Below are 26,711 nucleotides of genomic sequence, written 5' to 3'. Positions count from 1 at the left end.
TTAAATATTGATAGGATACACATGTCTTAAATTCATTTAGCACCATCTTGCAAAAGTAGACCTGTCTTTAAATGTAATTGTTCTATTTCTCAAAAAAATTATTTATGTTTTCAAGCAGCCGGACTAAATTTAGGAAAAGTTATAAAATATCAATCAGAACTACATGGTATAAGAGGCCTTAACAAAATAAATATAGCCAGGCCTTAAACCAATTAGGATTTTCGGTCCAACCAATGCGCGGTCCTGAGGCGTTTTGGCGCATTTTGTGGTAGTGTTCGTGCCGAAAAACCAACGAAATTCGCGATGTCGACGCTGGAGCACTGCGAAAAGTATTTTGGAACGCGGGATGTGTACCAGCTGATGGGCCTGGCCAAGAGCGCTGCCGAGAAGGAGGTGAAGAAGGCGTACCACAAGCTGTCCCTGCTGGTCCATCCTGACCGAGTGCCGGAAGAGCAAAAAGAGGAGGCCACCGAGAAGTTCAAGGTGCTGTCAAAGCTCTACCAGGTGCTGACCGACTCGCAAAAGCGAGCATTGTACGACGAGCAGGGCGTCATCGACGACGACGATGAGGCCGAGTCCAAGCTCTCGTCGTGGCTGGACCTCTGGAGCAAGATCTTCAAGCCCATCACCGAGGAGGACATCAACAATTACGAGAAGGAGTACGTGGACTCGGAGCTGGAGCGCACGGACGTGAAGAAGGCGTATCTGGGCGGGAAGGGGTGCATCAACTACCTAATGAACCATGTGCCCTTCATGAAGGTGGAAGACGAGCCGCGCATCCAGAAAATGGTCGAATCGATGATTGCCAGCGGCGAGGTGCCCGAGTACAAGATCTTCACCGAGGAGCCGGCCGCCAAGCGCAAGAAGCGCCATCAGAAGTACGCGCGCGAATTCAAAGAGGCCAAGGTCATCAAAAAGCGCCTCGAGCGTCGGCAGAAGGAGAAGGACGACCAGGATCTCGCCGACAACGGGGGCGATTTGCAGCAAATGATCCTGGCGCGCCGCAATCAGCGGGAGTCAAACTTCGGCTCTCTGCTCGACCGCCTGGTGGAAAAGTACGGGAATGAGGACGACTCTGATACCGTCGACTTCAGCGCCTTCGAGAAGAAGAAAAAGAAGTCTAAGAAGCCCGCCAAGCAGGAGCCAAAACCGAAGCTTAACGGAGTCAAGACTGGCCGGGTGGAAAAGACCCATAAATAGGGGCAACTGCCACTCACTATTGTTCTCTTAAACATATATTATCTATATTTAGTCTTAGTTACTCATATGTATTTATCCATGTACGTATACTTCATACCACTGCAAAGTGCATAGTGTGTCGGGATTAAAAGGACACAGATCATCAGCAGAACATCCTTTTTTATGTTGAAATTCCCCAATAAGTTTCAATCTTACAAATCTTATATCTTTACAGTCCGTTGGTTCGTAAGCAAATCAAATTAAATAAATACTAATGTTAATCCTGCGAAATTTTCTTTATTTTTATAGCCTTGGTCAGAAGTTTGTACGGCAATCAAGAAGATATTTCCGGCCCTATAAACTTTATAGAATAGAATATATTTTGCGACCTTATAAAGTACATAAATGTTTGATCAGCATGACAAGACGAGTTGTTAGCCATGTCCGTTTGATAATTTTGGCGCAGAACGGACATCTAAATCCTATAACTGCAATACGAATAACCAGGTTAAAATGTTCGATTTGGTTTTTTTCCTAATATAAATATAAATGGGTGATATATGTCTTTTTATATTATTAACCATTAAAAAAGGTTAAGTTATTTTAAATAAAATAAACTACATACATAATAAGGATATAACAGAAAAGATTTTCAAAACTACTTAACTTACAATAATTTATGTAAGCGTTATGAATTTTTTTGTATTTTTAAAGCCACAAAAACATTTAAAAATAAATTAATATTGATAATTGACGTCATCGCCATAACCACCTCACTTTCTTGACATTGTGTCTTGCTACCCCTGGTCACACTAAATACATAGATGCTAAATATAATTTTAATAAACATTGCGCACTTTCTGCTAAAAATATGAGATGTGCCGTGCCCAATTGCAGGAATGCTTTTGTGAGCAGATCTAAAAGGGATCCGGATCAGCAGCAGCAGATCGGCTTCTTTCGGTTTCCCAAGTGTCCGGAAACATTCAAACTTTGGCTCGCATTCTGCGGCTTCACCAAGAACTCCCTGAAATGGAAGAACCCATGCATTTGCATCGAACACTTTAAGGACGAAGACATCGAGGGCTCCCTAAAGTTTGAAATGGGTGAGTCCCACAAAAACGTCATCAAAATTGTTCAACTAATTCCTTGTATTTTAACCAGGACTGGCCAAAAAGCGAACTTTGCGACCCGGTGCGGTTCCCTGCATAATCAAAAGCCAGGAAAGTCCTTCCGAAAGAGCACGAAAGGAAAGGACACAACGGCGAAGGAACCAAAAACTTGTGGCCCAGCTCCTGGCGGAAGATAACTCCAAGTCGAGTGCTCCAGCGGCGTCCACGTTTGCCTGTCCAGAACAGGAAAAAGTGGACTTATCAGAGGCAGTAGCAATGAATTTCGATCCACTTATCGCCAGGGATCAGTTGGAAAAACGGGAGCGGTGTCGCATTTGCTACCAGGACTTTGTCGTGGACACCAGGGCGAAGGATCTTTTCGACCAGGCCAACAGTATTCTGCTCTTCCACATTGAAGTCATTAGTGGTGTTTGGGTTGGTCCTTGTATCTTTTTGCCAAAAAATATGCAATTAAACTCGTAATTATCCTGCAGATTAACCACAAACCAGACGAACCTCAACTTATGTGCCCTGCGTGCTTACTATCCCTGGACCAGGCCATCGATTTCCGGGAAATGTGCATCAGTACGGAGCTAAGGATCAGCCAGGCCGAGCCTTTAAGGAAAATAGATCCAGATGAAACCGAGCTAGAGGCATTAAACGAGCAGACTACTCCATCAGATACCGAATTGGTTTCGGACTCAGAGTATACAAATTTAGAAGAGATTGAAGATGCCAAGGAGGAGGAAGAGCTTTTAGAGGATGAAGTCGATTCGAATGACCAGTTAGATCAAGATCCAGCTATGGAACCCGATGAACCCGCCCCAAACGATCCGCTCAGTGTGGCTCTTGGGGCAAAGATCTTTAAAGAACTGATCGATCAATACACGGGGCGCGAAAAAACTAAACCAAAACAGGAGGCCTCAGCTGCGAAGCTGTCTAGGGGCAAACTAGCCGCAGCTAGCGACGAAAAGCCAAAGCTCAGGGCCAAACCCAAGACCAGAGAAGAGAGGAATCTCATACGCCGTGCCCAGCTGCGAGCCAAGCCGCCCAACTTTGTGTGCGACCAGTGCGGCCAGGCCTTCCGCATGTCCCATAACCTGCGGATTCACATGCTTCGGCACAGCCGCACTAAGAACTACCAGTGCAGCGAGTGCCCAAAGACCTTCTACGATGCCTACATGCGGAACATACACATCCGCATCAGTCACCGGGGCGAATCGCCCTTCGCCTGTCGTTTCTGCAGCGAAACGTTTGCTTATGCTGGAGCTCGCCAAAAGCACGAGAGGTTGGTAGTAAATATCAAACAAAATGTAAGAAGAAATCACTTCATACTCCCAACTTTCAGTGAGGTCCATAATGCAGCGCCCCGCCTTATTGTGAATCGAATCAATCCAAAGCCCATGGCTAAGCCACGGGATGACGTGCGCTTTCAATGTAAACTGTGCCACAAACATTACGCCTCCAAGTATGCGCTGGGCTGGCACATCAAGTCGCACACCGATGCGAATGCCTTTAAGTGCCAGCAGTGCAGCAAGAGCTACTCAGATCCCAACAAGCTCAAGCGCCACGAGAAGACCCACGAGAAGAGGCCGCTCCAGTGCGACGTCTGTTTGAAGGGATTCTACCAGCGGACGCGGCTGCGGGAGCACGAGGCAATCCACACCGGAGAACGTCCATATTGGTAAGTCACTTTGATTTTGGAATAGCCCAAGTTTTGATGTTGTATCCTCCAAAATTTCAGAGGGATATAAATTTAGAATATCTCTTAAATACCTTCGAATTGATAATCTTGCAGTCCGTTCATTATCTTTGCAGTTGCGAGGTCTGTAATGTGCACTTTCGCTACAAGTACAACATGAAGACGCATGCCAACAGCAAAATGCACCAGGATAACGTCCGAAAAATGGGCGGAGAACCAATACTTGAAGCCGAATGAAACGAGATATATTTTTCAATCGCAGTTGTTTTTTATGTATTTATGGTGGAGGGTTGCACTGATTTCGATTTACGTTTCTTTTTGCGTTCGTTTTCGATGTGACTGGAGGAGTTGATGTGCTGGGTGAAGTTGCCAGCGCGCAGAAACCATAGATCACATACTTCGCAGCTAAGAGAAATAAGAAATTAGCCAGGAGTGGAAAATTGACAATGAAATCTTACTGGAAAGTGCGTTCGCCCTTCTTGATAATTTCCCACTTGGACTGCGGCGCTCGTCCTTTCTTACAGGCCTCCCTGTGAATTGGTAACCCATGTTAGAATGGCATTAGGAGCCTCAATTGGACCCACCTTTCATGTCTCACTCGGGAACTGTTCGTGCTGTATTCCAAGCCGCAGAAGGTGCATGCGTAGGGACCCTCCGTGTGCTTCAGCTGGTGACGGCGCAACAGATGGAGTGTATAGCATTTTTGCTGGCACTGCTCGCACTCGAATGGCTTGGTGCCCGTGTGCCTCAGCAGGTGAACATTGAGATTGCTGGTGTCCTTGAATTGCCGGCCGCAATGTTCGCAAATGCAGGGCTTAGCATTCTGCCCATTGCGGTCCACAATCCGCTTCGGCTGTTTGTCGTCGATGACTTTTACGTGGATTAACTTTCTGCCCATGCGCATGGTGTGCTTGCTGGACTTGATTTTGGTCTTTATTTTGCCCTGTTCCGGCTTGGTAGTGACAGTGGCAGCCATTTCAGTCTGTGTTTCTCCGTAGTCCTCGGGCAAGGGCAGAGCATCATCGCCCGGAGCATCCTCAAAGCTGTCTTCTTGGAGCTGGTCCTCTTGATACGTCTCTGTTTTCTGCTCCATTTGGACCTGGGTGGGTTCCAATTTGATTTCACTGGCCGTCATCAGCTCGTCAATGCCCAGGGGATCCGAAGCAGCGCTTTGTTGGACAGGAAGCTGCAGCGCCACGGCCGCAGGATCCTCGCCGAGATTCATTCTGCTTCGCCGCCTGGCGAAATACTTCTCGATCTTCGCACACCGTCGGCGGAATCGTTGGACTTGTTTGAGCAGTGTCTGGCAATCCGGGCACATATGATTAGGCAGGTCCTGAGCATCCTGCAGCTGCAAGTTGGTAAACAACCTTTATTCGAAACTAAACCCATTGGAATTTCACGTTACTGCTCACCCAGCAGTTTGCTATGGAGCGCACGCACTGCAGCAGTTTTCGGCCCTCGGGTGAGAAGATCTGTAGGCACTGATCGGCCACTATGGTCTTGCCGCAGGTGCGGCAGAATTGCCTCATTTCATCCAATTAATTTGCTAATTACTCTATTCAAATTTATTTGTTTGACATGCACAAAACATGGGCCCGTTGGCCACAATAATACCGTAAGCCTGGCAATCCTAAAAGCATTTCTGACTTTCCCAGAGCTGGCCACACTACCCTGGAAAATATAGGATATATAGATGTGGACTAACCATCTTTATAACGGTAATTTTTTATTTATTTTATCGATATATTAAGAACACTGTTTGACGGCTAAACAAATAAAATAATGTTTATTATTATTAATTATTAAGTTAAATAGATTTTATTTCTATTAAATATGTGCCGAGGTAGTTACAATAATTGTCCAATGGATAATTGTACGTAGTTTAGCTTCATTCACATTTTAAAGCTCTATTTGTTCTATTTTTTTCATCATTTGTGATATTTTCACAATGAGCTTATTATTTGAGCTTTCCGAGTAAACTATTTGAATTATATTTTTAGTATTTAAAACACTCACACTATCGATAGGCAGAAGTGCTGCCCTACGCGATGAATGGTAACTCTGGCCGTTTCCGCCCTCCATCTTTCTGCATTGACTTTTCACGATGGTGAGTTCGCTGCTACCTATTTCTGCAAAATTATTAGTTTTTTACTGTGAAAGTGGCCTGCAAACAAAAGCAAAACAAGACTGAAGTTGTGCCCCAGAGCTGAGCCATGAAAACACCGACCACAGAACGCGGCATAATGTAAAAATCCGGGCGAAAAACAAACGCATGCCCTAACCTCGAAAGCGGCCAGCTCCAGGTGCTACTCGGTGGTCAATGAAAATGATTTATATTGTTATTAGTGCCAACGATTAACGAGTGTTATTTATGTTCTTTTCTCTAGCCGCCTAAGAAGGACGCAAAGTCTTCGGCCAAGCAGCCGCAAAAGACACAGAAGAAGAAGGAGGGATCCGGTGGCGGCAAGGCCAAGAAGAAGAAGTGGTCCAAGGGAAAAGTCAGGGATAAGCTGAACAACCAGGTGCTGTTCGACAAGGCCACCTACGAGAAGCTGTACAAGGAAGTGCCCGCCTACAAGCTGATCACCCCATCGGTGGTCTCCGAGCGTCTGAAGATCCGCGGCTCCCTGGCCAAGCGTGCTCTGATCGAGCTGCGCGAGAAGGGTAAGATTGCATTCTTATTATATTTATCTGAAAGTTCCTAATTATTACCTTCTACACTTTCAGGTCTGATCAAGCAGGTCGTGCAGCATCATTCCCAGGTCATCTACACACGTGCCACCAAGGGTGATGAGGCGTAAATGTTTTACTTTTTGCCCATTGCATCTCTGTAGTCGCATTCGCTTTACAATCGAACACTGATTGTATCCGGAGCAAAACTATGCCGCTGTGTGTGAAATGTTTAATAAACTTGCTTTCTTATTGATATAAGGGACATTTGCGTGATGTTTTATTGTTATGATACCCTCTAGTCGGAAGGTGTATCGTGGTGCAGTAGTTCGACGATGACAATAGAGTCAGCCGGTAAATGTTTCGAAAGCCTAGAATTTGTTAATGTGCTAAAGCTCGCAATTATATTAACATTCAGATCATATTCTTTATTGAACAAACCGGATCAATTATTCTATTTTGGTAGTTGACAACATTTATCTTTAACCCATTGTGGTATGCTTAGGAGTATGAACAAGTATTTAAATTACCATTGTCTTTTAAATACAGTTTACTTCGAAATACGATATATTTTGGTTTGTGTTAAGCTGCAAATGATAAATTATTAGCTACAAGACTGCTTTAGACTATCATTAAATGCATTTACTTAGAACAGTTCTTTTTTTTCTTATTTTGAGTCACAAAGAGCATATCAATATATTGGATGAATTATCTTGTTTTTTTTTCTTATTAAATGTTGTATTCCAATTTTGTTTATAAAAAGTATTGGTTTTGACTGTTTCCAATTAGAATTATCTTCCTCTTTTTCCGTTGGCATTCACCATTTATTTGTGATAGACAGTGAGCTCTCAAATGTTTGACTGCTGCTGGCATTATAAATGTCTTAAATCGTTGCCAATCAAGGTAAAAGAAAGTTTAAATACTCAATCATAAAATCATTTTAATTGTACATATATGTGTAGTTCACTAAAAATATATTTGAGCAGTCTTTTAATATTTATATAGTAAAAGTTAAGTTAAATGTCAAACAAACAAAAAAAAACTTTGATTTTTAAATTATATATGAGTTAATTTCATAAACTTTTTAAAACGAAAATTGAGATTATCATTACAATGCATTGAATTAAGAAGTATATTTAAATTACAACAAAATTTTGTAAATTTTTAGCAACTAAAAAATAATACGTTTGGGTTTTCACCCCTGCCCTGAAAACTATACCCAGTAAACATTCAGGACGATGCCCACTGTGTTTGCCATTCACAGCGAAACGGCATGAATTCAGCCAATATGTTTACGTGGTTACCTTTATTTTGATGACAACACGGCAGATTGGTTTGGTGTTGGCAAAGACGGGTTCGGTTCTAGTATCTGGCAGCCTGTAAATATGAATTAAGCTAGCGAAAACTCGAAGATCGACCAGCCCGCGCCCAACAACTGTGCAAACAAAGCCACCGCCGAGCAGGAAGCGTTTGGGTTGTGAGGTAATTTGCGAATCAAAAGGCTGTCGCCGCCGCACGCAGATAAAGATTCTCATTCTCGCGGTCCCGGCCAGAAACGAAGTGGGAATCACGGAATCAGCTGGAGCGCGGCTATAGGCCCCCGATAATACCACGTATGCAAACAAAAAGTTTTATCTGACCGTATTGACTATAACGTAAATCCGGACACCCTTGCAGATCCATATCCGACCAAGATGATACCGCTGTCGCACAAGGACCGGAGTAGTTTCGGCTACCGGGTCCGGGAGAAGCTCAACAGCTGGAAGAGACTCATCTTCTCCGACCGCAACTCCCGGAATCTGTTCCTCTTTCTGCTGCTCAACCTGAGCTTCGCCTTCGTGGAGCTCTTCTACGGCATCGTGACGAACAGTTTAGGTGCGTTCTTTTGCTGTTTATCTTATCCGGAGTTAATAACCCTCTTAATGGTTAATCCGTAGGCCTCATCTCCGACTCGTTTCACATGTTCTTCGACTGCACGGGTCTCTTGGCGGGTCTGGCCGCCTCGGTTATCACCAAGTGGAAGGCCAACGACAAGTATTCGTACGGCTATGTGCGGGCTGAAGTGCTTGCCGGGTTTGTCAACAGCCTGTTCCTGCTGTTCATCGCCTTCTTCATCCTGTCTGAGGGCGTGGAGCGGCTAATTGAACCGCCGGAGGTTAAGCACGAGCGGCTTTTTGTAGTTTCCGTGCTGGGCCTGCTGGTTAATCTGGTGGGAATCTATGCCTTTAACCACGGCGGACACGGTCACTCGCATGGAGGCGGTGGGCACGGGCACTCCCACGGCGGAGGCCATGGACATGGGCACTCGCACACCCACAACGACGCCGGCAATCACAATCACCAGGCCATCACCTTGGACAATGGTAATGTGATTTTACTGGAATTTTATTTTCACAAATGTCATTTATATTTACATTTTCCGAATTGCCTGGAATAGTGGCCCAAAATCAATTTCATAACGTTTCTGAAATCTTATTACTGTCTATGAATCTGCTAAAGTACATTATTTATTATCCTTTCTTAAAGTACAAAAAAAACATAGTAGGAAACTCGACAAAGAAATTTTTTATTTTATGTTTGATTCTTAATATCCGAACAATATTTCCTTTCTGAATTAACTTTTTAATTATTTTTAAGTTTGTGCTTAGGTTTCATGTTGCTCATATTAGAAAAGACCCAAATGAGTCTCTAACTATATTGAGTGGTTGATTTAGAAAATTGGTTTCTGATGATAATCTTCTAACGGTGTCTTTGCAATCTGCCTATTTCCAGGTCATGGACACTCACACGAACACGACAGTCATGGCCACTCGCATGGTGATATGTCGGGCAGCAACTCACAGATCATGCGCGGCGTTTTCCTGCACATCCTGGCCGATACCTTGGGATCTGTGGGCGTAATCATCTCGGCAGTGCTGATGCACATGTTCGGCTGGATGATTGCGGACCCCATCTGCTCCATCTTCATCGCCCTGCTGATAGCGCTTAGTGTGCTGGGCCTCATCAAGGAGTCGATAATGATCCTGATGCAGCGCCAGCCGTCCGACCTGGACAGATCGCTGCCGCAGTGCTATCAGAAGGTCACGGGATTGGCCGGCGTGTATGCGGTGCAGGAGCCGCACTTCTGGACCCTCTGCTCGGATGTCTACGTTGGAGCCCTCAAGCTGGAGGTGTCCAAGAACGTCGATCCCAAGTACGTGGTAACGCACACGCGGATGATCTTCGAGGCGGTGGGCGTGAAGCAGATCTACATACAGCTGGATTATGTTTGATCCAGATGCGATCGGTCTACCGGCGTCCTTGTACAATGATGTGTATATTTAACAATTTGTGCCACATGTTTATGTGCAGTGCGCACGAGCGTCGACGTTATCAAACATTATTTTGAAATTTTAGTTCACTTCGGCGACACAAAACCCCCATCACTTCCAAAAATCCCCTCCAAAAGCTAAGTAAAACAAAATGTGTAATCTTCAGTTGTACTAGTAATTTTGCGAATTTTTGTTAACTTATTAGCGTTTGTATTTGTTGAAATGCTTTCGGCATTCATTCCATTCTATACATACTGAAAGCATAACATAAGGTATGCGGTAGTCGATATCGAGGAGCATTAGTGTAATTGTAAGCTAAGCGAATGAAATTGTGCAAGAGTAAATATATATACTTAAAGTTTTTTTAAATTCAGAATGAACAAACCCCGAAACATGCATACCTACAAATAGCATCTAAATCTGACTGACATATTCACGGACTTTCCGCTGTGCGGTGGAAGTGCATTAAGTGAACCGTTTTTGCCACTGTTTAAAGCATCAAAATTATGAACGAAATAAAATTTAATTTGTTACTAGCATTTTTATACGTAAACCGAATTGAAGCTAGTTTTATTTCCGGTTGGTTGTTATTTGGATAACATTTTTATGTTGCTTATGGTGTCTAATCCCAATGAAAAATGACTTTTTGCTCAATCAGAAGAAGCACAATTATTTATGTTTTGTTTAAAAAAATGTTTCCGATATTTTTTATTTACAAAGGCATTTCAGTCCGAAAACCGTTTGTACAATGTTTCCTTTTAATCACAATTTATAACAAGGAAAGAAATGCAATCTAACTGATTAAATTTATTTTGTCAAAGGAATAAATGTTGTGTATTTCAAAGTTAGAACGTGAAAGTTAAATACAATCTTTAGAGGTAAAATTTGTAAACCCAACGGAGCATTTTTTATTGAAATATCTTCACAAAGCTTGTGAACTCCTTTAAATAATCTAAAAAATTAGAAAGGAATAAAACTTCAGCAACCCAAAGTTTATATACCCTTGCACCTGTTCCAAAAATTAAATATTCTTTAAATCAAATACATTTCTGATTATGTTTAAGGACATTGAATAATAATTCGACAATTCCTATGTCAGCTATATGATATCGTTTGCGTAGAAACGGACTTGACTCAATGGACTTTCCTAACTTCTGACTAACAAGGCTATAAAAATAATCATGTTTACGATTTTATAAAATTGGGGCAACATTATCAAAATATAAAGTTTGAATTTTTTTTATTTTCTATTTGTTTATAACGTTTAAAAAAACTTTTTAAAAATACGACTATATTTAAAAAAAATGTTTGCAATACTAAATTAAAACTATTTTTTTAACAGTTAACACATATAAATGTATATTGCTCGCCTTATAAGAAGTTCGGCTTAGTTTAGACTTGTTAGAAAGTTTATCCAAGTGAGTGCCCACTGTGGGCATCTCTCACGCGACGATGGCAATAGCAACAGGTCGACACGTTTTGCCGAAATGGAAATTGCACCTGTGCTGGTGCGCCCAGCCACGCCTCGCCAGCAGATAAAGTCGAACGTATTCCCCGCCGTAGAATTAGATTATAGAATTTTCAACTTGTAGCGAGAGCGTCGCATTCCGTTAGCAAAATTGAGGTTATGGCAAACACACAACGTGCGAAACTGGGGCAAGTGGCACTGCAGTGTGCGGTTAATAGTAGTCCAGTGCGCATGACCCCAAGTGTATACATAGGTGCGGGGGCACGTGTACATCACTGTCAAAGGTCAATAACTCCGCGATTGCCCAAAAAACAACAAAAGTAAAACCAAAGTCTGTGTGACTCAGACGGCGGTGATGCCCTCCCGCTCGCACTCACGCCACCGTATGGCGTCGCCTACCTACGCATAACTGTAAAATTAAAAGTACACACATTTGGATTTACAGTTGTATATGGTTTCCGTTTAATTCAGTACTGGTTTTCCCAATTGAGGTTTTTTATTCTATAAAAGGGTTTTAAGCGAAAATGCATACAAAATTTTAAGTTGTTGCTATCAAAATATTAATTTAATTACAATAGTTGTTGGCGCAATTCAGTTGTTTAGCTCGGTGTGGGGTTAAACAATAAACATACATTGAATAGAATTTATGAGAGCGACGGCCGAAAGAAATCAAAAATAAAATCGCACAGATCGAGGGACATGCTTTTCGTCAGCGTTTTACATAAATTAAGACTTTCAAAATTGTAACTAAGCTTCTGATAAATATATGTAGAAGGTATGCATGAGTATAGTGTGTTCCGGGGGGGAGGGGATAGCGATCCATTTTAGCATTTCTCCTCCTCAAGGCCGTGCTTGAAGAACATGAGCACGGGCACGCTCTTGCCATCGATTTCGCGGTATTCCACAAGGGCCACCATGCCATCGCAGTCCATCGATTCACCGGTGAAGAACTGCAGCTCCTTGAAGCGGCCGAGGATGTCCTTCATGGCCTTGTTCATGTTAGTCTTGAAGACGTCGACCTGGTCGGGCGAGTTCTCCTCCAGCTTGCTCAGCACCTTCTTCATGTACTCCTTCAGGTACAGGGTGTAAGATTTCTTGTCGCCAAAGGCGAAGCACTCCGACAGGCGGTGGTTCATAACCACATCCACTCCGGTCTCCGAAGTGATTTCGGTACCCTCGTCCGCCTCCTCCGCAGAGGCGTTGGCGCCTTCCAGCTTGATATCATCGCCACAACGGGTGATTAGCTTGCCATACACCTCATAGATCACGTCGTCCACCAACTTCATTTTGTAGGTGTCGGCGAACATCTCGTCGCCGGTGATGATGTCCTTGTAGATCTTCATGGTGATTGGTGGGTCTTCGGGAGTCGGAAGATGGCGTCTAAATCGCTGGCGAAAATGCAACTACAACAGCACCGGACCGGGAACACAACGAAACGACTTGCCACGCGCTCACTCGAACAGCAAAAAGAATGAGCGAGAAAAAATGGCGAATGAGCTGCCAACTCGCTTGGTGTCCCACAGTCCGGCAACGCTAAAAGCTGGTGTGGCAGCGCCTACTAGACCTATCGATACTATAAATCGATGTATTTATTTTATAAGGATCGACTTTATTGTAATTAGCAGTTGCATTTAAAGAATTCCACTATGCTTAATTGCATATCTTAATAATTATGTAAAAGTACAAATTTTAATTTAATTTGCAATTATTTATCGTTTGCTTTTACTGAAATCAGAACTTTTAATTTCTATAGCTTGTAACATATTATACAAATTTTAAATGTTATCCCCCAATGTCCTATAAATAAAGAACTTTCGTTAAAACAATAATTAGTTTAAGCAGTTTTCAACTCATAAGCTTTTTCATAGTTATTTAATAAAGGTACACGTAAGACAAAGACTATTTTAAAAATAAAGTTTAAACGTAATTAAAAATGTGGCAGTATACTATCGAATCGATAGTCGGTTGGTTCTAATCAAAATAGTGGCAGCACTGGCTGCGGTAATATTCGGCCCGCAGAGTACGGTCCCACCCATACAAGTTCGAGTGAAAAACAGGGAAATGTACGTAATTTCTGGAATGGCATTGCGAAAACCTGATTTGTGGCTGCTTTTTGCAGGTATGCACTCTCCAGTTCGCTGATCCGATCGCCGGCGCTGCGCCAGGGCCTCCAGATGGCCGCTGCCAGCCGTCAGGTGTCACTGAAGGTGGTATCCGTGGGCGCCACCCAGAAGGACGAGTCGTACTTCGAGAAAAACGAGCGCCTGGGCAGGAAGCTGTCGCCGCATCTGACCATCTATCAGCCGCAGCTGACCTCCATGCTGTCGATCATGCACCGCGGCACTGGATTGGCACTGGGTGTGGGCGTCTGGGGTCTGGGATTGGGTGCCCTGATCTCGTCGCACGACATCAACCACTATGTGACCATGGTAGAGGGTCTCCAGTTGAGCGGCGCCACTCTGACCGCCCTCAAGTTCATCATCGCCTATCCGGCAGGCTACCATACCGCCAATGGAATCCGGCATCTGCTATGGGACACCGGGCGATTCCTGAAGATCAAGGAGGTTTACTCGACCGGTTACGCAATGGTCGCCACCTCTTTCGTGCTGACCGCAATCTTGGCCCTTCTGTAAGCCCAGTTCCTCGGGTGTATCTATTAAATTCTAGTAAGAATATGATGTGAAAATTGTTATATACTAAATACATGTAGTGTGTATATTTATAATGCTATTTGTTGTTACGTAACCCATGTTGCTGCTTTGAAAGCGTTGCATTCGTCTGTTATTCTCTGCAGTTTGCCGGAATTGCGTGTTTTCTAAACGATCTTGTCAATTCATATGTACCTGAGATACTTGTGTGCCGCTTTGGAAGGCAATTTGAGGTCCAGCAATAGAATCAAGTATACGCCCCGAGTCATCGACTCTCGTTAACAGAATGCGTAAAGTTTGCGCCTGAAAATAGGCAATGCTTTAAATACATAATGCGTATGACTTTTTAGGACCCACACATAAAATTTTATATTACTGAACATTAAAATCGGCGCTTCAAAGCAGGCAAGTTTTAAAAACTTACAGATATTGATAGTTTAATGATTTCAATAATTGAAATTTTTATGAATTCCAGTTATAGGTATGCACAATGCAAGCAGTGTATGGAAATCTAACAATTTTGGAGAGATAAAAGTCGGCTTATCGATATAAATCATGAGGCCGCCTATAAATCAGAAAATTATAAGAGATCTAGACAATTATTGGTTATATTTTATATATTACAAGTACATATGTATATGTAAGTGCCATACGTACATTGGTGAAGCCATACGTACATTGGTGAAGTCAGCTCCTTTATTTTAATGTATTAATTTCGACCTAACTAGATTTTTATTTTAGTAAAAGGCTGATTATCGTCGCATAAAAACACTTTTTGTTGACTTTCTTCCATATTATGTAATTTATTTATTGTGAATTGTGGATTACCATTTGTAAAAGCTGCAAACTGTAGTGCAACGCTCGTGTATGAGGCTAAAATGTATCTAACAACTAATATCACAATCGATGTAATGAAATTGAAACTTCTGCTTTCTTCCTGGTGAGTTCTGAAACTGGAGTCCCCTATTGAATAGATCCATGTTTGCCACCCTTCGTTTCCGTTCCTTTTTCTCCATCGCTTTCCTTTCCATTATCCATTGAAGGTAGCAGTTCGAAGTCGCACACCAGGGAGAAGTGATCCGATGGATATTGGAAGCTTGGAGTGCGGTTCTTGCCGATTTGTTCGCCGGCCGGAAAGTCTAGACAGTTTTTGATCTGAAATGAAGAAGCAAATTATAGAAATAAATCATTTTTGAAATGTATTAAGTCAACTTAATATAAAATAGTGAATATTAAACGAAATGTATAAGTTGGTTGCAAACGGTAATCATCATACCTTGAGACGATCAGGTGTGTAGAATACGTAGTCGATGGTGTGACACTCTTCTCCCTCCTCGCGTATCTTCCAGGTGGTGTAGGGTGGCTCTCGTTTCATCGACTCCGACACGAACTCGCCCACATCCGCGCTGGGCTGCAGGATCTCCTCGCGGTCCAGCTTCACATCGGCATAGGCACTGCCCAGTCGGAGAAGATCGCAGCCCAGGATCGTGGCGTAGATGGGCTCTACGGGCTCAGCGTTAAAATCGCCGCACAGCAGCAGAGGAGTTTCGCCCGCAAACTGCTTCACAAACCGGATGAGATCCCGGCCCTGTTCGTTCCGCAACTTGGCCAAAAGGGCACCGTGCCGGGCCTTTAAGTGGGTGGTTGCCACACAGAACTCGCGTCCGCTGGAGCGCATTCGCAACCGTGCGGCGATGGCCACCTGGTTGCTCTGCACCCGCCACACCTCCAGTATCCTGGTGTCGTATCCTTGCAACTGCAGCTTATCCCGCTTGTAGAATATGGCGCAGCCGTCGGGTCCGTTGTTCTGCTCGATATACAGGCACGGCGAATCCGGTTTCGGAAAGAAGATGCCAGCGTAATTTTGGCTACCCAAAACCGTCTGCAGGAACTTGAAGTGGTCTACTTCCTATTTAAGCATATCAAAATAAACGTTAAAGCGCTACTGTCCTGATAATTTAAAATGTGGCGTATGTACTTGCAGACAAATCACATCGGGCTGGTTCTGTAGGATCTCTTGGACAATCAGGTACTTGCGATGCTCCCAGGTTAGCGCCTCGTCGGGACAACGCACGAATCCATCGTTGTGCTGACCGAGAGCTAATATGTGGAAAAATAAACCGAAGTTAGAGATTTTTCATTGAAATGGTGTACTTTTTTTTATCTAATAAATATCAAATACAATTATTTTTATTAATTTTTAAAAACTCACTACTAACTTATATATATTTTTTTTTGTGAAAATTTAATTGTATTGAGCGTAAATATCTTTTATTTTTATTAACAAAAATTTTAATCCAATGGTTGTTATCTGTTTGTTCTTTAGAGATTAATAAGAAAAAGTGTACAAGTGTGCCAAGGCCATATTAAATTAAATATTAGGCAGCTAAAACTGAAGATGACTTGTAATTTATTGGAAAAGGCGCAAACTTCCAAAGTAAGGTTTCCAATTTATTAAAACAGAAAAAAAAGCCTATTGTATTGAAAGACTTTAAATATTTTTACCCAAACAACAAATAACGATTAAACAAAATCTACAATTAAACGATACTTACTCTGCGAAAGAATGTTCCACTGCAGCAATCGAATATTCTGCGATGCGTCGCCCTCAACTGGCGCACTGCAAACTGCATAAATACATTAGTATATGTGCCTGGGACAAGACAAGGATGCAATCCTACCTCTCGATACGGAATTGAGCTGGAGGCAGCGCAGCCCGTCCGCTACATCGTCATCCCTCAGAAGCGGTTTCAGAAAGCCGCGGGTGAGCAGCGAGGGCTGTTCGATTCCACCGCCCCGCAGTTGCTGGACATGCTGAAGGAGAGCCGAAGTGCTCAAACCCGTGGGAAACTCCAGTCCATCGTCCTGTGAGTCCACGTTGTTGATTTTGGGCGCCGAATTGAACGAGCCCATTCTGGAAAACGATTTAGCAGTTCAATTAGCCTTGTATTAGAGTCAATGAGATTTAACTCAGCTTAGCAAGCGTGCTTATCACTCCACAAATCAATTATACTGCTTTTAAAACATAAAGTATGTTTTAGTTAAGCATTTCAATCGAAATAACTAATAAAAGCTCTTTGCAACAATCAAACAACTTTCAGCGAACAACACGATTTTAACAACAGCAAAAACACCAATAAAACGTATTTATTTTATATTTATTCTGGTACTCACAAAGCATTTGGTTTTTTATATAGAATTTTTCTCAGTATTATGCTGAATATGAACAGACTATGACTATGCCGTTGACTCGTATAAAATTTTCCCATTTTCACTTTGCTGCAAATATTGGAGGTGTAAAATTTTGTGTGTGGGGGAAGAACATTTTTTTAAATTGTTAAGATACTTTTAATCAGAGTTTCTTTATTAAAATATACTTTAAAAACATTTAAATATTCGAATGGAGATAAAAAGATGAAGATTAATTTAAGCAAAATATTTAGTTTCACTTTTTTCAGCTTTAAACAAAATTCATTATTAGAAACAAATGATTTGAGACACAAATTAAGCTTAAAATATGAATGATAAGTTTTCAATTGTTTAAATTGTTTCTTCTAACTAATATGAATTTCTTACATGCAAGGGAAACTAAAATACTGAGGTATACTTCTAGATCTAATGAAGAGTATATCATTTTAGAACAATACATTTTTTGTATATTCTTTCTAAGTTAAGTACGCATTTTTATTTTGTATTCCTTTTTAACTTATTTCAAGATCAAATACAAGTTTTTGGTTTTATATTAGACGCTACTAGCATTAAGCTTTTATTTAAATTTTTTTTAGTTAGTTTACAGTGATTTTAACTTCTTTTTGACTCTTTGGTAAAACTTATCTATGTTCCTGACAAATTCTTCCTGCTGAAACTATGTTACATTACTGATGTCTATTTCTATGTCTAAATCGAATGAGCGTTTCTGGTGTTCGTGCACCGAAGCTTTGCGTCAATTATCACATATGCTCTGATTCTAAGAAGACCACCAGAGCGGGAATCAAAGAGGAATAAGTCGGGTATTTAGGGGGGGATGGTGGAGATGCTGGGCCGCCCACGCGATTAAAATCCCGCGAAACAAAAACAAAGGCGAAAAATGTCGCTCGGTCAATAGCTTCGCAGCTGTTTGGCTGGTTTGCGTTGCTCCGCGAGAGAATCGAAACCAGTTCCCAGCCGGGGATGGATATGGATGTCGAATGTGGACTGGATTTTGGGGCTTACGGGTTTCGGCCTGTCACCGCAATCAATCATCCGCCGATGGAGCAGATTCCCCCTTAGATGAACCCCCCAGCTCTGCTCACCTGGTCAGCATCACCTTCTGCAGATAGGCCTTTCGATCGTTTTTGCAGGGCGCCTTGTTGGCTCGCTTTATCGGAAGGGCTTGCTCCATTTTTGCGGCAGGATCAGAGGATTTTGATTGCGGTAATTTCGGGATTTTGAGATTTGGGATTTAGCTTTGTTTCTTTTCTGGAATCTTGGGGCGTCGGAACGAGGTGCGCTTGCAAGCGACTTTGGCGAAACTGAATGCCAACTGAAGTGCGGGGTTTTATTAGAGACATCATTGCCGGGCAGAGAACGCTCGCGAGGCAGCGAAAAGATCGCGAGGAGAGCACGCACAAACGGGTATTTCGCATACGAGATGTATCTGCAAGATACAGATACCCCGCACAACGAGATCAATACGTTCGGCTCACGTGTGAGAGCGCCCCGCCAAAATGCTAAACAAAAGAACGATTCTGACTGACTGGCAAGCTTGTTAAATATTTATGCGACCAGGGCGGCGGGGAATGGATATCAGTTAATGAAAACAAAAGTGCTCGAGTGAGATATAATATGCATGCAAAAATCAACAAACAAATGGTGAAAATAGTCAGCCATCCATAGCCAGCATCCTTAGCTAATGCCTGGCGGTGTTGTATGCCTAAGCAGAATCCCAAATGTTCTCAAATGCTAATGCGGCAGACAAAAAATACAATTGTATCTGCACAATTTATACAGCAACGCAGTTACATGCGTAATGAGCTGTCCGCCCAAGAAATATATAGAATATTTATCTGTATCTGCAGCCGATTCGGCGATGGAGGGAGATTTTGTTACCTGGGAATCGGCACGGCCACACGTCTCGCGAAAGTCTTCGATGTGACGATCAATCGCGATGTTTTCATTAGAAACTCCATTTTGAACTGTTTTTTACTCTGGTCCAAGCAAAATATATCACTTTCAGTTTGTTCGGTTTCTGATTTTTGATTTTGGTCTGGAATTCTTTGTTTCTTGTAAAGGTATTAGGATAACTTGAAATGTTTTATATTAAGTGTCAGTATGGCAATGTCAAAGAGACGCGGCCCCATCTGTGTTTCCTAGAAAGGCAAGATTATTACAGGGTTAGACAATGATTTGGGTTAGGCTCGTCGATCGCACCGAATGCCACTTGCAAGATACCTACAAATCTGAGAGCGGAATGTTGAACTTTTAGGCACGTGTCGAAACACTTTCGTGAACTAATCGCAATTATTGTACTCATTTGTAGGATCTTTTTACTTCATTTACGGTCGCGAATAAATTATCACTTATGAATTATCATTTAATTAAGTTCTCGGTTGTGTGTTGGATAACCTAACAAATTTGTAACCAAATTTTATGAAATTAGTTGATCGTTTGAAAAATTGTGTTCCTATACAAAATCGAAAATATAGAAAAGGAATGGTTTTGATTACAAAATTATTTAATGAATTGTCAAAAACAAGATCTGTGTTTAAATTAAAAAATTGATAATCAAGACATCTATCTCAATAAATGGTTAAGATTTTAATTATGCAATTCTAAGATAAGATATAAATGAAGATAGCAGGACCAAAAATGATAAGCACAATATTAACAAAATAATAGACCCTGCCCTGTCATATCGGGATAGTAAGATAAAATAAATGTAAATACAAAATATTTCGTATTTCCCCTTTCCCCTGGGGAGCAAATATATGTATATACATATATTGTCAGTTTTTGTCATGATCACTTTCGCGCAAATTGTGCAAGGTTAGTTTTTGTTGCTCTCGGTGATCTGTTGACGTTGCTGCTGCTGTTTGTTGTTGCTGATTGCCGCTAAGTGGCTTTGAGGCCTGGCCAATGGCTAAGAACACTTGACACGCTGCCAGCCATGAACTTGATTTATAAGCACGGGCACGGGCACGGGCAGACAGGTAGCCCCTGTAAGAAACGAGTCTGGGTCTCTCACCTCACCAGATACAAGAGCAGATCGCGGGGCGGCTCAAACTCAAACTCAGCGGAACTCTGGCCGAGATTGATATCGATACGGGGGCCGGCCACGCCCATTTGGTCATCCATTTCCTTTTCGATTTCCAGTTTGCGTGCGGCCAGGCGCTGTTTCATCTGAACGGTGGAGGTCATGGCCGAGGTCTTGGCAACAGCTTCCGCGATCTCGTATTGCCTGAGGAAATCCTGGCGAAATCCATCGAGCGTGAGGCCTTGAGGTTGTCTGCACTCGGGACCACACAGGCGCTGGCACATCTCATTAAGGGCCGAGCTGCGATCGGTCAGGTGATCGGGTGCCATTCGCAGGCAATTTGAGCAGGGAATATCCCTGTGCGAATCGCCAGCCAGTTTTTGATCTTCCGAATAGTGGTTGGGTGGCTTAAAGGCCTCTTCATTGGGCGAGGGTGGCTCATCCGTTACACTAAACAACTGTGGTGGCTTATCATCTTCTTCTAGAGCCTCCGATCCTCCATCACTTCTCCTATAATCCAAGGGATTGACCTCTAGATTTAACAGAAGGGCTGTTACGGGCATGGCCTTGCCCAAGGCTGGCTGACGTCTATGGCCATAGTTTTCACGTATTTCACTATTTTGTTCCATTTTTGTTGTAACACTTCGTCAACCAGCACTCTGTTCTTTGACCACTCTGCGTATGCGTAATATTCGTTGCAATTATTAGTTAAGCGCACTTCTGGCCGTTTAGAACAGCCAACAATTAATACGCGCGTGCGTTGCCTTTCCTTATTTATATCTTCTGGTTGACTCTAGTCGAGATCGAGGCAATCAAGTGCCAGCTGCTCAGTTCCCTGATCTCTCTCGCGTTTCTCATTAAAAGAGCAGACAGATTGCCGCTGTTCAATCATAGGTATATTATATAGCATGAAATTGAAATTGCCGCTCTCATTCAGTGTTCGTTTTTAAAGGCAAACCACATTTTGTTTAATTACTTTCCAAAATGTCAAATTTATTATTAGCCAAATAGAGTCTCGGTTTGGCTGTCTAAAAGTCATGAGCTTGTTACTAATTAATACTTTCATCGACTTGACTTTAAACATGCACCCGATGAGTCAGTACGCTGACTGTTGTTATTGTTTCGAAAGCATAACAAACAAGATTTCACTTGAACTTGCAGCTGCTTAAGGTTAACCCGAGTGTGAAATAATTGCAAATATTTTCAAAATTGTGTTTACAAAAAAGTGGCAGTAAAATGAAATAATTTTTGTAACATTTAAACATTATTTTCTTATCAATTTAAAGTGCTATGTGCGTGAAAATGCCAAAGGAATTCCGTATTCCGCAAACAATCAATTACAGATAAATAAAGAACAATTTCCAATCAGCTGCGATTGATTAATTACACTCTATGTCAGCTGCCTGTCACTTGATATCCACACAGACATAATTATTTTTACGCCTCACTTTGTTCCACCCCAAGATCCAATCAACACAGAACGAGAAGAAAGACATAGGCCTTCAATGCTAATTTGTAGCTAATAAATTATTATGCACTTTCATGATTTGCATTAATTCAAGAGCAAATTGATTGCATTTCATTTGGCTAATAAACTTAAAGCATATTGAACGAACAGAGTGACTCTCATTAATTTCCGCAATATGGGAAATTAATTAGCAAAACTGCGTTAAAGTATTAATTGATCTAACCTCAGTTATAAATTGAATAAGTCTTTTTTTGGGGGTTTTAAAAAAATTATGGCCACTTGACTTTCGTATGGCAAACGACTACAAACTTTCAGTTTTATTTGCTTATATATTAAATTGTTCTTGAACAGCTGCCCAAAAGTAGGCAATAGTTTTTCTAAAATCTACGCTCACTACCTCCCACATCGCTTTTAAATAATTGCTCAGCTGTTATTAAATTTAATCTACTTCAGTGTGTATTTTGTATTTTTTTACCCGTACCTTACAAATACAACTCAATAAATTTTCGATATCTTACTAATTGAAAATAATATTCACTTCCCCTTCCGCAGGGGCGACTAATCTACAAACGTTTTACGGGTCTTATATTTTTTTTGGCAATGCACTGCGGAAAGTCGAGCGGAATCAACAAGAGCAGCGGCCGACATTGAGTTTTATTTATATGGCTATATGTACGTGAGTGTACGGGCCTGTGGGGAGTCGTCCAAATGCCGAGAATGCCACATGAACTTGGCAACAGGTTCGCTCAATTTATGACAGGCCTAAACCTCGTGCGAAATATAGTAGGGAATTGTGTACCGAAACCATGTTACTTTTTGTGCCAATTCAACTGACTTTATAGTGGCTGGACACCTGCTCTCGCTGGCTGATCGGGTGGGTCATCGATCACTCCATCTGATATAGATTAATCTGAAGCAAACCAAAAACCGAATAAAACGGAGAGACGCCAGCGATTTGATAAGCTTATCAGGGGATTTTATACACAGCCATCTGGTTAGCTCGACTATCAGATGACCTGTAGATTGTAAAGTTTGATATAGGAGGATTATTTACGTAAGCTTTTGGACCTTTCACTAGTTATTCAACTGATTGTTGTATTTTTTAAGTTTGTTTACTACTTGTTTTTGTTAAAGTTACAGCCCATTTTACATAAGTTTTAGAAGTTGGTTAACCTTCTATTTATTTTATTAAACATTTCTTTTATTTTATTGTGGTAAAAATGGCATTACGAAGAATAGAAAATCCTGAGATTACCGCTTTTGGGGAAAATATGAGCATTTCCTTTTATGCTCTATCTGGTACACTACAGGGTATAGACACATAGTGTACGCCTAAGTGGGCTGGCTGGCGATTATTTTTGTTATACAACAGCATAGCGACAGATTGGGACACATACTCGTACATATATGGAGAGTATCGCATCGACTTTGGCTTGGAAAAAACTGGTTCTACTCCGGCAAAAGCTGATTCCATCTGGACGCAAAATCAATGGAACTTGGACCGCTTTTCCCGAAAGGTTTGTGGCGCACTTTGCAAGTGGTTCAGTGGGGCAAATTATCAACTTATCGCTGCGATGGCGAGACTCACCATTTTGCACTGCCTGCACTAAGCACCACCACACATGGTTAATTGCCGATCGCAGAGAATACAAATTGCCCGCAATGGCTTTTCGCGAACCGAGAAAACGTCTAATGCGAATTGCGCGATTTTCATGCGGTTCAAATGCTCCGGCGAGCTGCAAAGAACTAAACTCGATGGTACGCGCTTTGCGACATTTATACCAACGCTCTCAGTGCCGGGAAGCTGATAAGGATAATGCCAAGAGACCTCTCTGTTTGTCTGGCGAATGAGGCACCATTGCACAATCATCGCCCGGCGAGAAGACCCCTCTCTCTGATTTGTACTCTACCTCATTATCGTAATAAGTTCAATGGCTCTCGCTCTCAGGGTCTGTAACATTAGCGTAAATTGCCGCTAGGGGCTACGATTTTGGTTTCTATTGGGCCTATCCCGCGTATGAGTATGTATGTATAAAGTTATTTCTGACTAGACATTTTTGTCTTAAGAAATACAAATTGTTACATATTATTGACGGCTTTGTTTACTACATGTTCCTTAAAAGCTTTTATTTTTTAAATGCCACATAGATTCAATTTGGTAAAAATGTATTCCAGCAATTTGGGGGCTTTAAGGGGCTTAACAATATTTTCTTTTTTGTAATTGATTTTCTGTTTATTTCCTAACACTTTTATATGAAGTGGCGCCACTAATATATGTCATAGGAATTGAACCGGCATTTTTTCAAGCTAAGAACCTATTTTTGGTGAAACTCTTTAAAATAACTTCTCCATTTTAACATATACCTATTAAGCTTTAAACATGACTTTGGTTTGAAATGAAATTGTTATTTAATAATACCACAAAAAAAAAAGGCTTTTCCATTATTATATTTATAACCGAACAAACCTAGTTGAAAAAGTTCTTGCGCCCTTTGCTCCAAAAGACCTTCTCAAGTGATGGTATTCTCTTCAACCATGTTTTGCTTAATAAATTCCATACTTACTGTTCTTTACTAACATTCAAACAAAGAATATATAAGCCTCAATGATGAAGCAATCTTTATGTATAGATCTTAAGCACATTCAAAAGGGAATTTTTAATCATATTCCCCGTCAAACAAAGACTTAAAGACGTCAGCCAAATGACTCACTTGATACGCCCACTTACTTTGTTGGACCTGAGTGGGTCAATTGTTAACAATTTGTAAATTCGCGCTGATAACAATGCCAATGACATGAGGATCGCGTCTGGTTTTGTGTCTAGCTTTAAGGTATATCTTATCGGGTGCACTTATGTGGGAACAGTAGGCATAAGCCACTTGAAAACGTTATCCCAGCATAATTCCTTCGCACGGGTCAGTTGTAAAGCTTTCAAATGGGATTTGATTTACTACTAATTGATAAGAACGGGGGAATGCAACAAAAAGTTACGTTGCCTGGATCTAATTGGTTATAATTAGTTTGGGGCGGCTGGAAATGCGTAGTTCTCGCCAATCCCGCTCCCAGTTGGCCTGTCAAGGTCAGTGGTGAGTGCGACTGCCGATTAGGTGGGGAATACAACTATTTAGTTTCACAGTATAGGCGAGTATTTAATATTTTTATTACTCGCAGCCAGTGGTCTAGCCGTCGAGATAAGATAAGGATTTCGAGCGGATCTACCTCGGCCTTGTTATAGTGCTTCGGTATAAAGTCCGCTCTTTAGTTTATCTTCTATATTATAGTGTTTCAATAATGAGGTTTGGTTGTATTTATTCACGTCTGCCTAGATGCTTTCACTTCTTATCAATAGGGCAGTGGAATCGGCAACGCGTGCCGCTCACATACTGTGCCCACACACATTTGTACAAACTTATAACATGAGTATTAAGTTTTTAAAATTTCGATATTTGAACTGTTTTCTATACCTGCCAGAAAATACTTTTATTTGTGTGTAATGTTTGCAAAACTAAACAAGGAATGAATATTTACGTTTTTATTAATTCATCCTGTACTTGTGAGCTGAAGTTAAAAAATCCTCATGTATTAAATGACGGAAAATCGCTTTAAGGCCTTTATACTTATTCATTCGATCACTAACTTTACACCCACATTTCTTCACGACTATTACGTTCTGTCAGTTGTTACACTCAACAAGTAGAAATTTTGGAGATGGGGAATTCCGGGCAATTGTAATGAAATTACGGGCTTCTCCAACAATAGGTATTCACTTTAATCAGAACAGATCTTATGTGCTTGCAGGAAATTATATGTACAACGCCCTCAAAGCTGGAAAAGAGGCTCACAAAGGACAGCTATAGTAATTAAAAACCCATTTCTGTTGTCACCCGCCCTCGAAAACACACACAAACAAGCACTTGGGTAAATTACAAGCGCCACATGGAACAAACCACATCCCATTTCCAAGCGACCTCAAACCCAAACAAAAACGTGGCGTTACGATGAGGTGGAGGTTCGAGAGCGAGACGGGAAGAGAGCGGGAATAGCACACAAAGAGCGGGCTGGGCTCTATCAAACCCTCTCTAGCGCTCGCACAAGTCAGCAGATTGGAGCAAATTAGTATTTTTGTGCATTAAACAGTCAGTCCAAAAACAAACCACATAAACAAAAACAAAGAAAATAACTAAAAGAAAACCAGCAGACAAAGACCGAGGCGGAAAAGCTTTACAAAAGAAACTTAATTTATGAAAAGCAGTAGCAAACAGCGCAACGTCTTGCTTTTTTGTTTTATCAATAAGCTCTTCAAGATTTTTTTGTTTAGAGGAAGGAAAAGGGAGAAAAAGGACGAGGCCTGGCACACCCAAAAAATATAAGAGCTGTTAATATTGTTAGATAATTGGGGCCACTTACAAGAGCTTCTTGAAAAATTTGTAGAACGCTACTAGTAAATAAACAAATGTGGAAATCAGCTTCATTTTGAACTCAACGTTTTGTTTATTGTTTATTTGTTTAAATGGCGTAAACTAATTTTAAGTTGTTCCAATCGAAGGTCACTTTTCATGGATTCGAAATCTTTGTCTTTTCGTAACTGGTTGGATTGCTGTCCGAGAATTAAAAAAAAACTCGACTTTCGGTAAATTTGGTTAAAATTTCACTATCAATGTCATTTCCGCGTCGAACACGTTTTTCACACTAAGCGGGCACCACACAAAAAAACTGGGGAGATAACGCTTTCTGTGACGTATGAAAAGAGAAATGTTGAGAGAATAAGAGAGAGTGCGTCGCTGAGAGTGAGAGTGCCAGACGGCTCGAATTAGTGCAAGGCGGCAGAAAGGAAAAGCCAACTGAAATCAGAGTTACATTCAGGGCTCAACCGACTGCCGAATGCCCTCCTCCATTCATAAGTCACGTAAAATATTAAAGC

The 26,711-nt window shown here is 41.6% G+C and overlaps 8 protein-coding genes across 14 annotated transcripts; 5 read left to right on the top strand and 3 right to left on the bottom strand.

Moving 5' to 3' along the window:
* The first annotated feature begins 72 nt into the window (after nucleotides 1–72).
* On the top strand, nucleotides 73–1,465 carry LOC108137030 (J domain-containing protein CG6693). Its single transcript, XM_017258530.2, has one exon. It carries the CDS (start codon nucleotides 304–306, stop codon nucleotides 1,198–1,200), a length of 897 nt encoding a protein of 298 aa, XP_017114019.1. The 5' UTR covers nucleotides 73–303; the 3' UTR covers nucleotides 1,201–1,465.
* Nucleotides 1,466–1,993: 528 nt separating this feature from the next.
* LOC108136930 (zinc finger protein 358) lies at nucleotides 1,994–4,246 on the top strand. Its single transcript, XM_017258405.2, has 5 exons — nucleotides 1,994–2,282; nucleotides 2,341–2,723; nucleotides 2,783–3,576; nucleotides 3,637–3,972; nucleotides 4,107–4,246. Exons 1-5 carry the CDS (start codon nucleotides 2,051–2,053, stop codon nucleotides 4,225–4,227), a joined length of 1,866 nt encoding a protein of 621 aa, XP_017113894.1. The 5' UTR covers nucleotides 1,994–2,050; the 3' UTR covers nucleotides 4,228–4,246.
* On the bottom strand, nucleotides 4,239–5,623 carry LOC108136932 (zinc finger and BTB domain-containing protein 24). The gene is made up of 4 exons (XM_017258407.2): nucleotides 5,406–5,623; nucleotides 4,575–5,341; nucleotides 4,449–4,520; nucleotides 4,239–4,395 (listed from the first exon to the last, which is right to left on the bottom strand). Exons 1-4 carry the CDS (start codon nucleotides 5,520–5,522, stop codon nucleotides 4,260–4,262), a joined length of 1,092 nt encoding a protein of 363 aa, XP_017113896.1. The 5' UTR covers nucleotides 5,523–5,623; the 3' UTR covers nucleotides 4,239–4,259.
* A 386-nt stretch (nucleotides 5,624–6,009) lies between these two features.
* LOC108136933 (40S ribosomal protein S25) lies at nucleotides 6,010–6,928 on the top strand. Its single transcript, XM_017258408.2, has 3 exons — nucleotides 6,010–6,100; nucleotides 6,381–6,657; nucleotides 6,721–6,928. The coding sequence occupies exons 1-3, from the start codon at nucleotides 6,098–6,100 to the stop codon at nucleotides 6,792–6,794; spliced, it is 354 nt and encodes a 117-aa protein (XP_017113897.1). The 5' UTR covers nucleotides 6,010–6,097; the 3' UTR covers nucleotides 6,795–6,928.
* A 1,038-nt stretch (nucleotides 6,929–7,966) lies between these two features.
* On the top strand, nucleotides 7,967–10,532 carry LOC108136992 (zinc transporter 7). Its single transcript, XM_017258487.2, has 4 exons — nucleotides 7,967–8,276; nucleotides 8,341–8,538; nucleotides 8,601–9,026; nucleotides 9,436–10,532. Exons 2-4 carry the CDS (start codon nucleotides 8,358–8,360, stop codon nucleotides 9,933–9,935), a joined length of 1,107 nt encoding a protein of 368 aa, XP_017113976.1. The 5' UTR covers nucleotides 7,967–8,276; nucleotides 8,341–8,357; the 3' UTR covers nucleotides 9,936–10,532.
* Nucleotides 10,533–11,880: 1,348 nt separating this feature from the next.
* On the bottom strand, nucleotides 11,881–12,919 carry LOC108137007 (translationally-controlled tumor protein homolog). Its single transcript, XM_017258504.2, has one exon. It carries the CDS (start codon nucleotides 12,783–12,785, stop codon nucleotides 12,267–12,269), a length of 519 nt encoding a protein of 172 aa, XP_017113993.1. The 5' UTR covers nucleotides 12,786–12,919; the 3' UTR covers nucleotides 11,881–12,266.
* Nucleotides 12,920–13,396: 477 nt separating this feature from the next.
* LOC108136877 (succinate dehydrogenase cytochrome b560 subunit, mitochondrial) lies at nucleotides 13,397–14,167 on the top strand. The gene is made up of 2 exons (XM_017258328.2): nucleotides 13,397–13,505; nucleotides 13,562–14,167. Coding segments are annotated over exons 1-2 (516 nt in total). The 5' UTR covers nucleotides 13,397–13,503; the 3' UTR covers nucleotides 14,076–14,167.
* A 706-nt stretch (nucleotides 14,168–14,873) lies between these two features.
* LOC108136876 (nocturnin) lies at nucleotides 14,874–26,480 on the bottom strand. 7 transcript variants are annotated; one of them, XM_017258323.2, is made up of 8 exons: nucleotides 23,379–23,542; nucleotides 19,179–19,438; nucleotides 17,265–17,369; nucleotides 16,772–17,004; nucleotides 16,646–16,717; nucleotides 16,069–16,190; nucleotides 15,367–15,999; nucleotides 14,874–15,245 (listed from the first exon to the last, which is right to left on the bottom strand). In XM_017258323.2, exons 2-8 carry the CDS (start codon nucleotides 19,256–19,258, stop codon nucleotides 15,054–15,056), a joined length of 1,437 nt encoding a protein of 478 aa, XP_017113812.1. In that variant the 5' UTR covers nucleotides 19,259–19,438; nucleotides 23,379–23,542; the 3' UTR covers nucleotides 14,874–15,053. The 7 variants fall into 7 exon arrangements, with proteins under 7 accessions (XP_017113812.1, XP_017113813.1, XP_017113815.1 ...); XM_017258324.2 differs by lacking the exons at nucleotides 19,179–19,438; nucleotides 23,379–23,542 and adding an exon at nucleotides 26,198–26,480; XM_017258326.2 differs by lacking the exon at nucleotides 17,265–17,369 and having other exon boundaries at nucleotides 23,379–23,541.
* Nucleotides 26,481–26,711: the final 231 nt, after the last annotated feature.

This window comes from Drosophila elegans, unplaced genomic scaffold (genome assembly GCF_018152505.1).
Source record: "Drosophila elegans isolate 14027-0461.03 unplaced genomic scaffold, ASM1815250v1 contig_476, whole genome shotgun sequence".
Lineage (NCBI taxonomy): Eukaryota > Metazoa > Arthropoda > Insecta > Diptera > Drosophilidae > Drosophila > Drosophila elegans.
The sequence above is the reverse complement of the archived record's forward strand: the minus strand, read 5'-3'. Positions and strand labels throughout refer to the sequence as shown.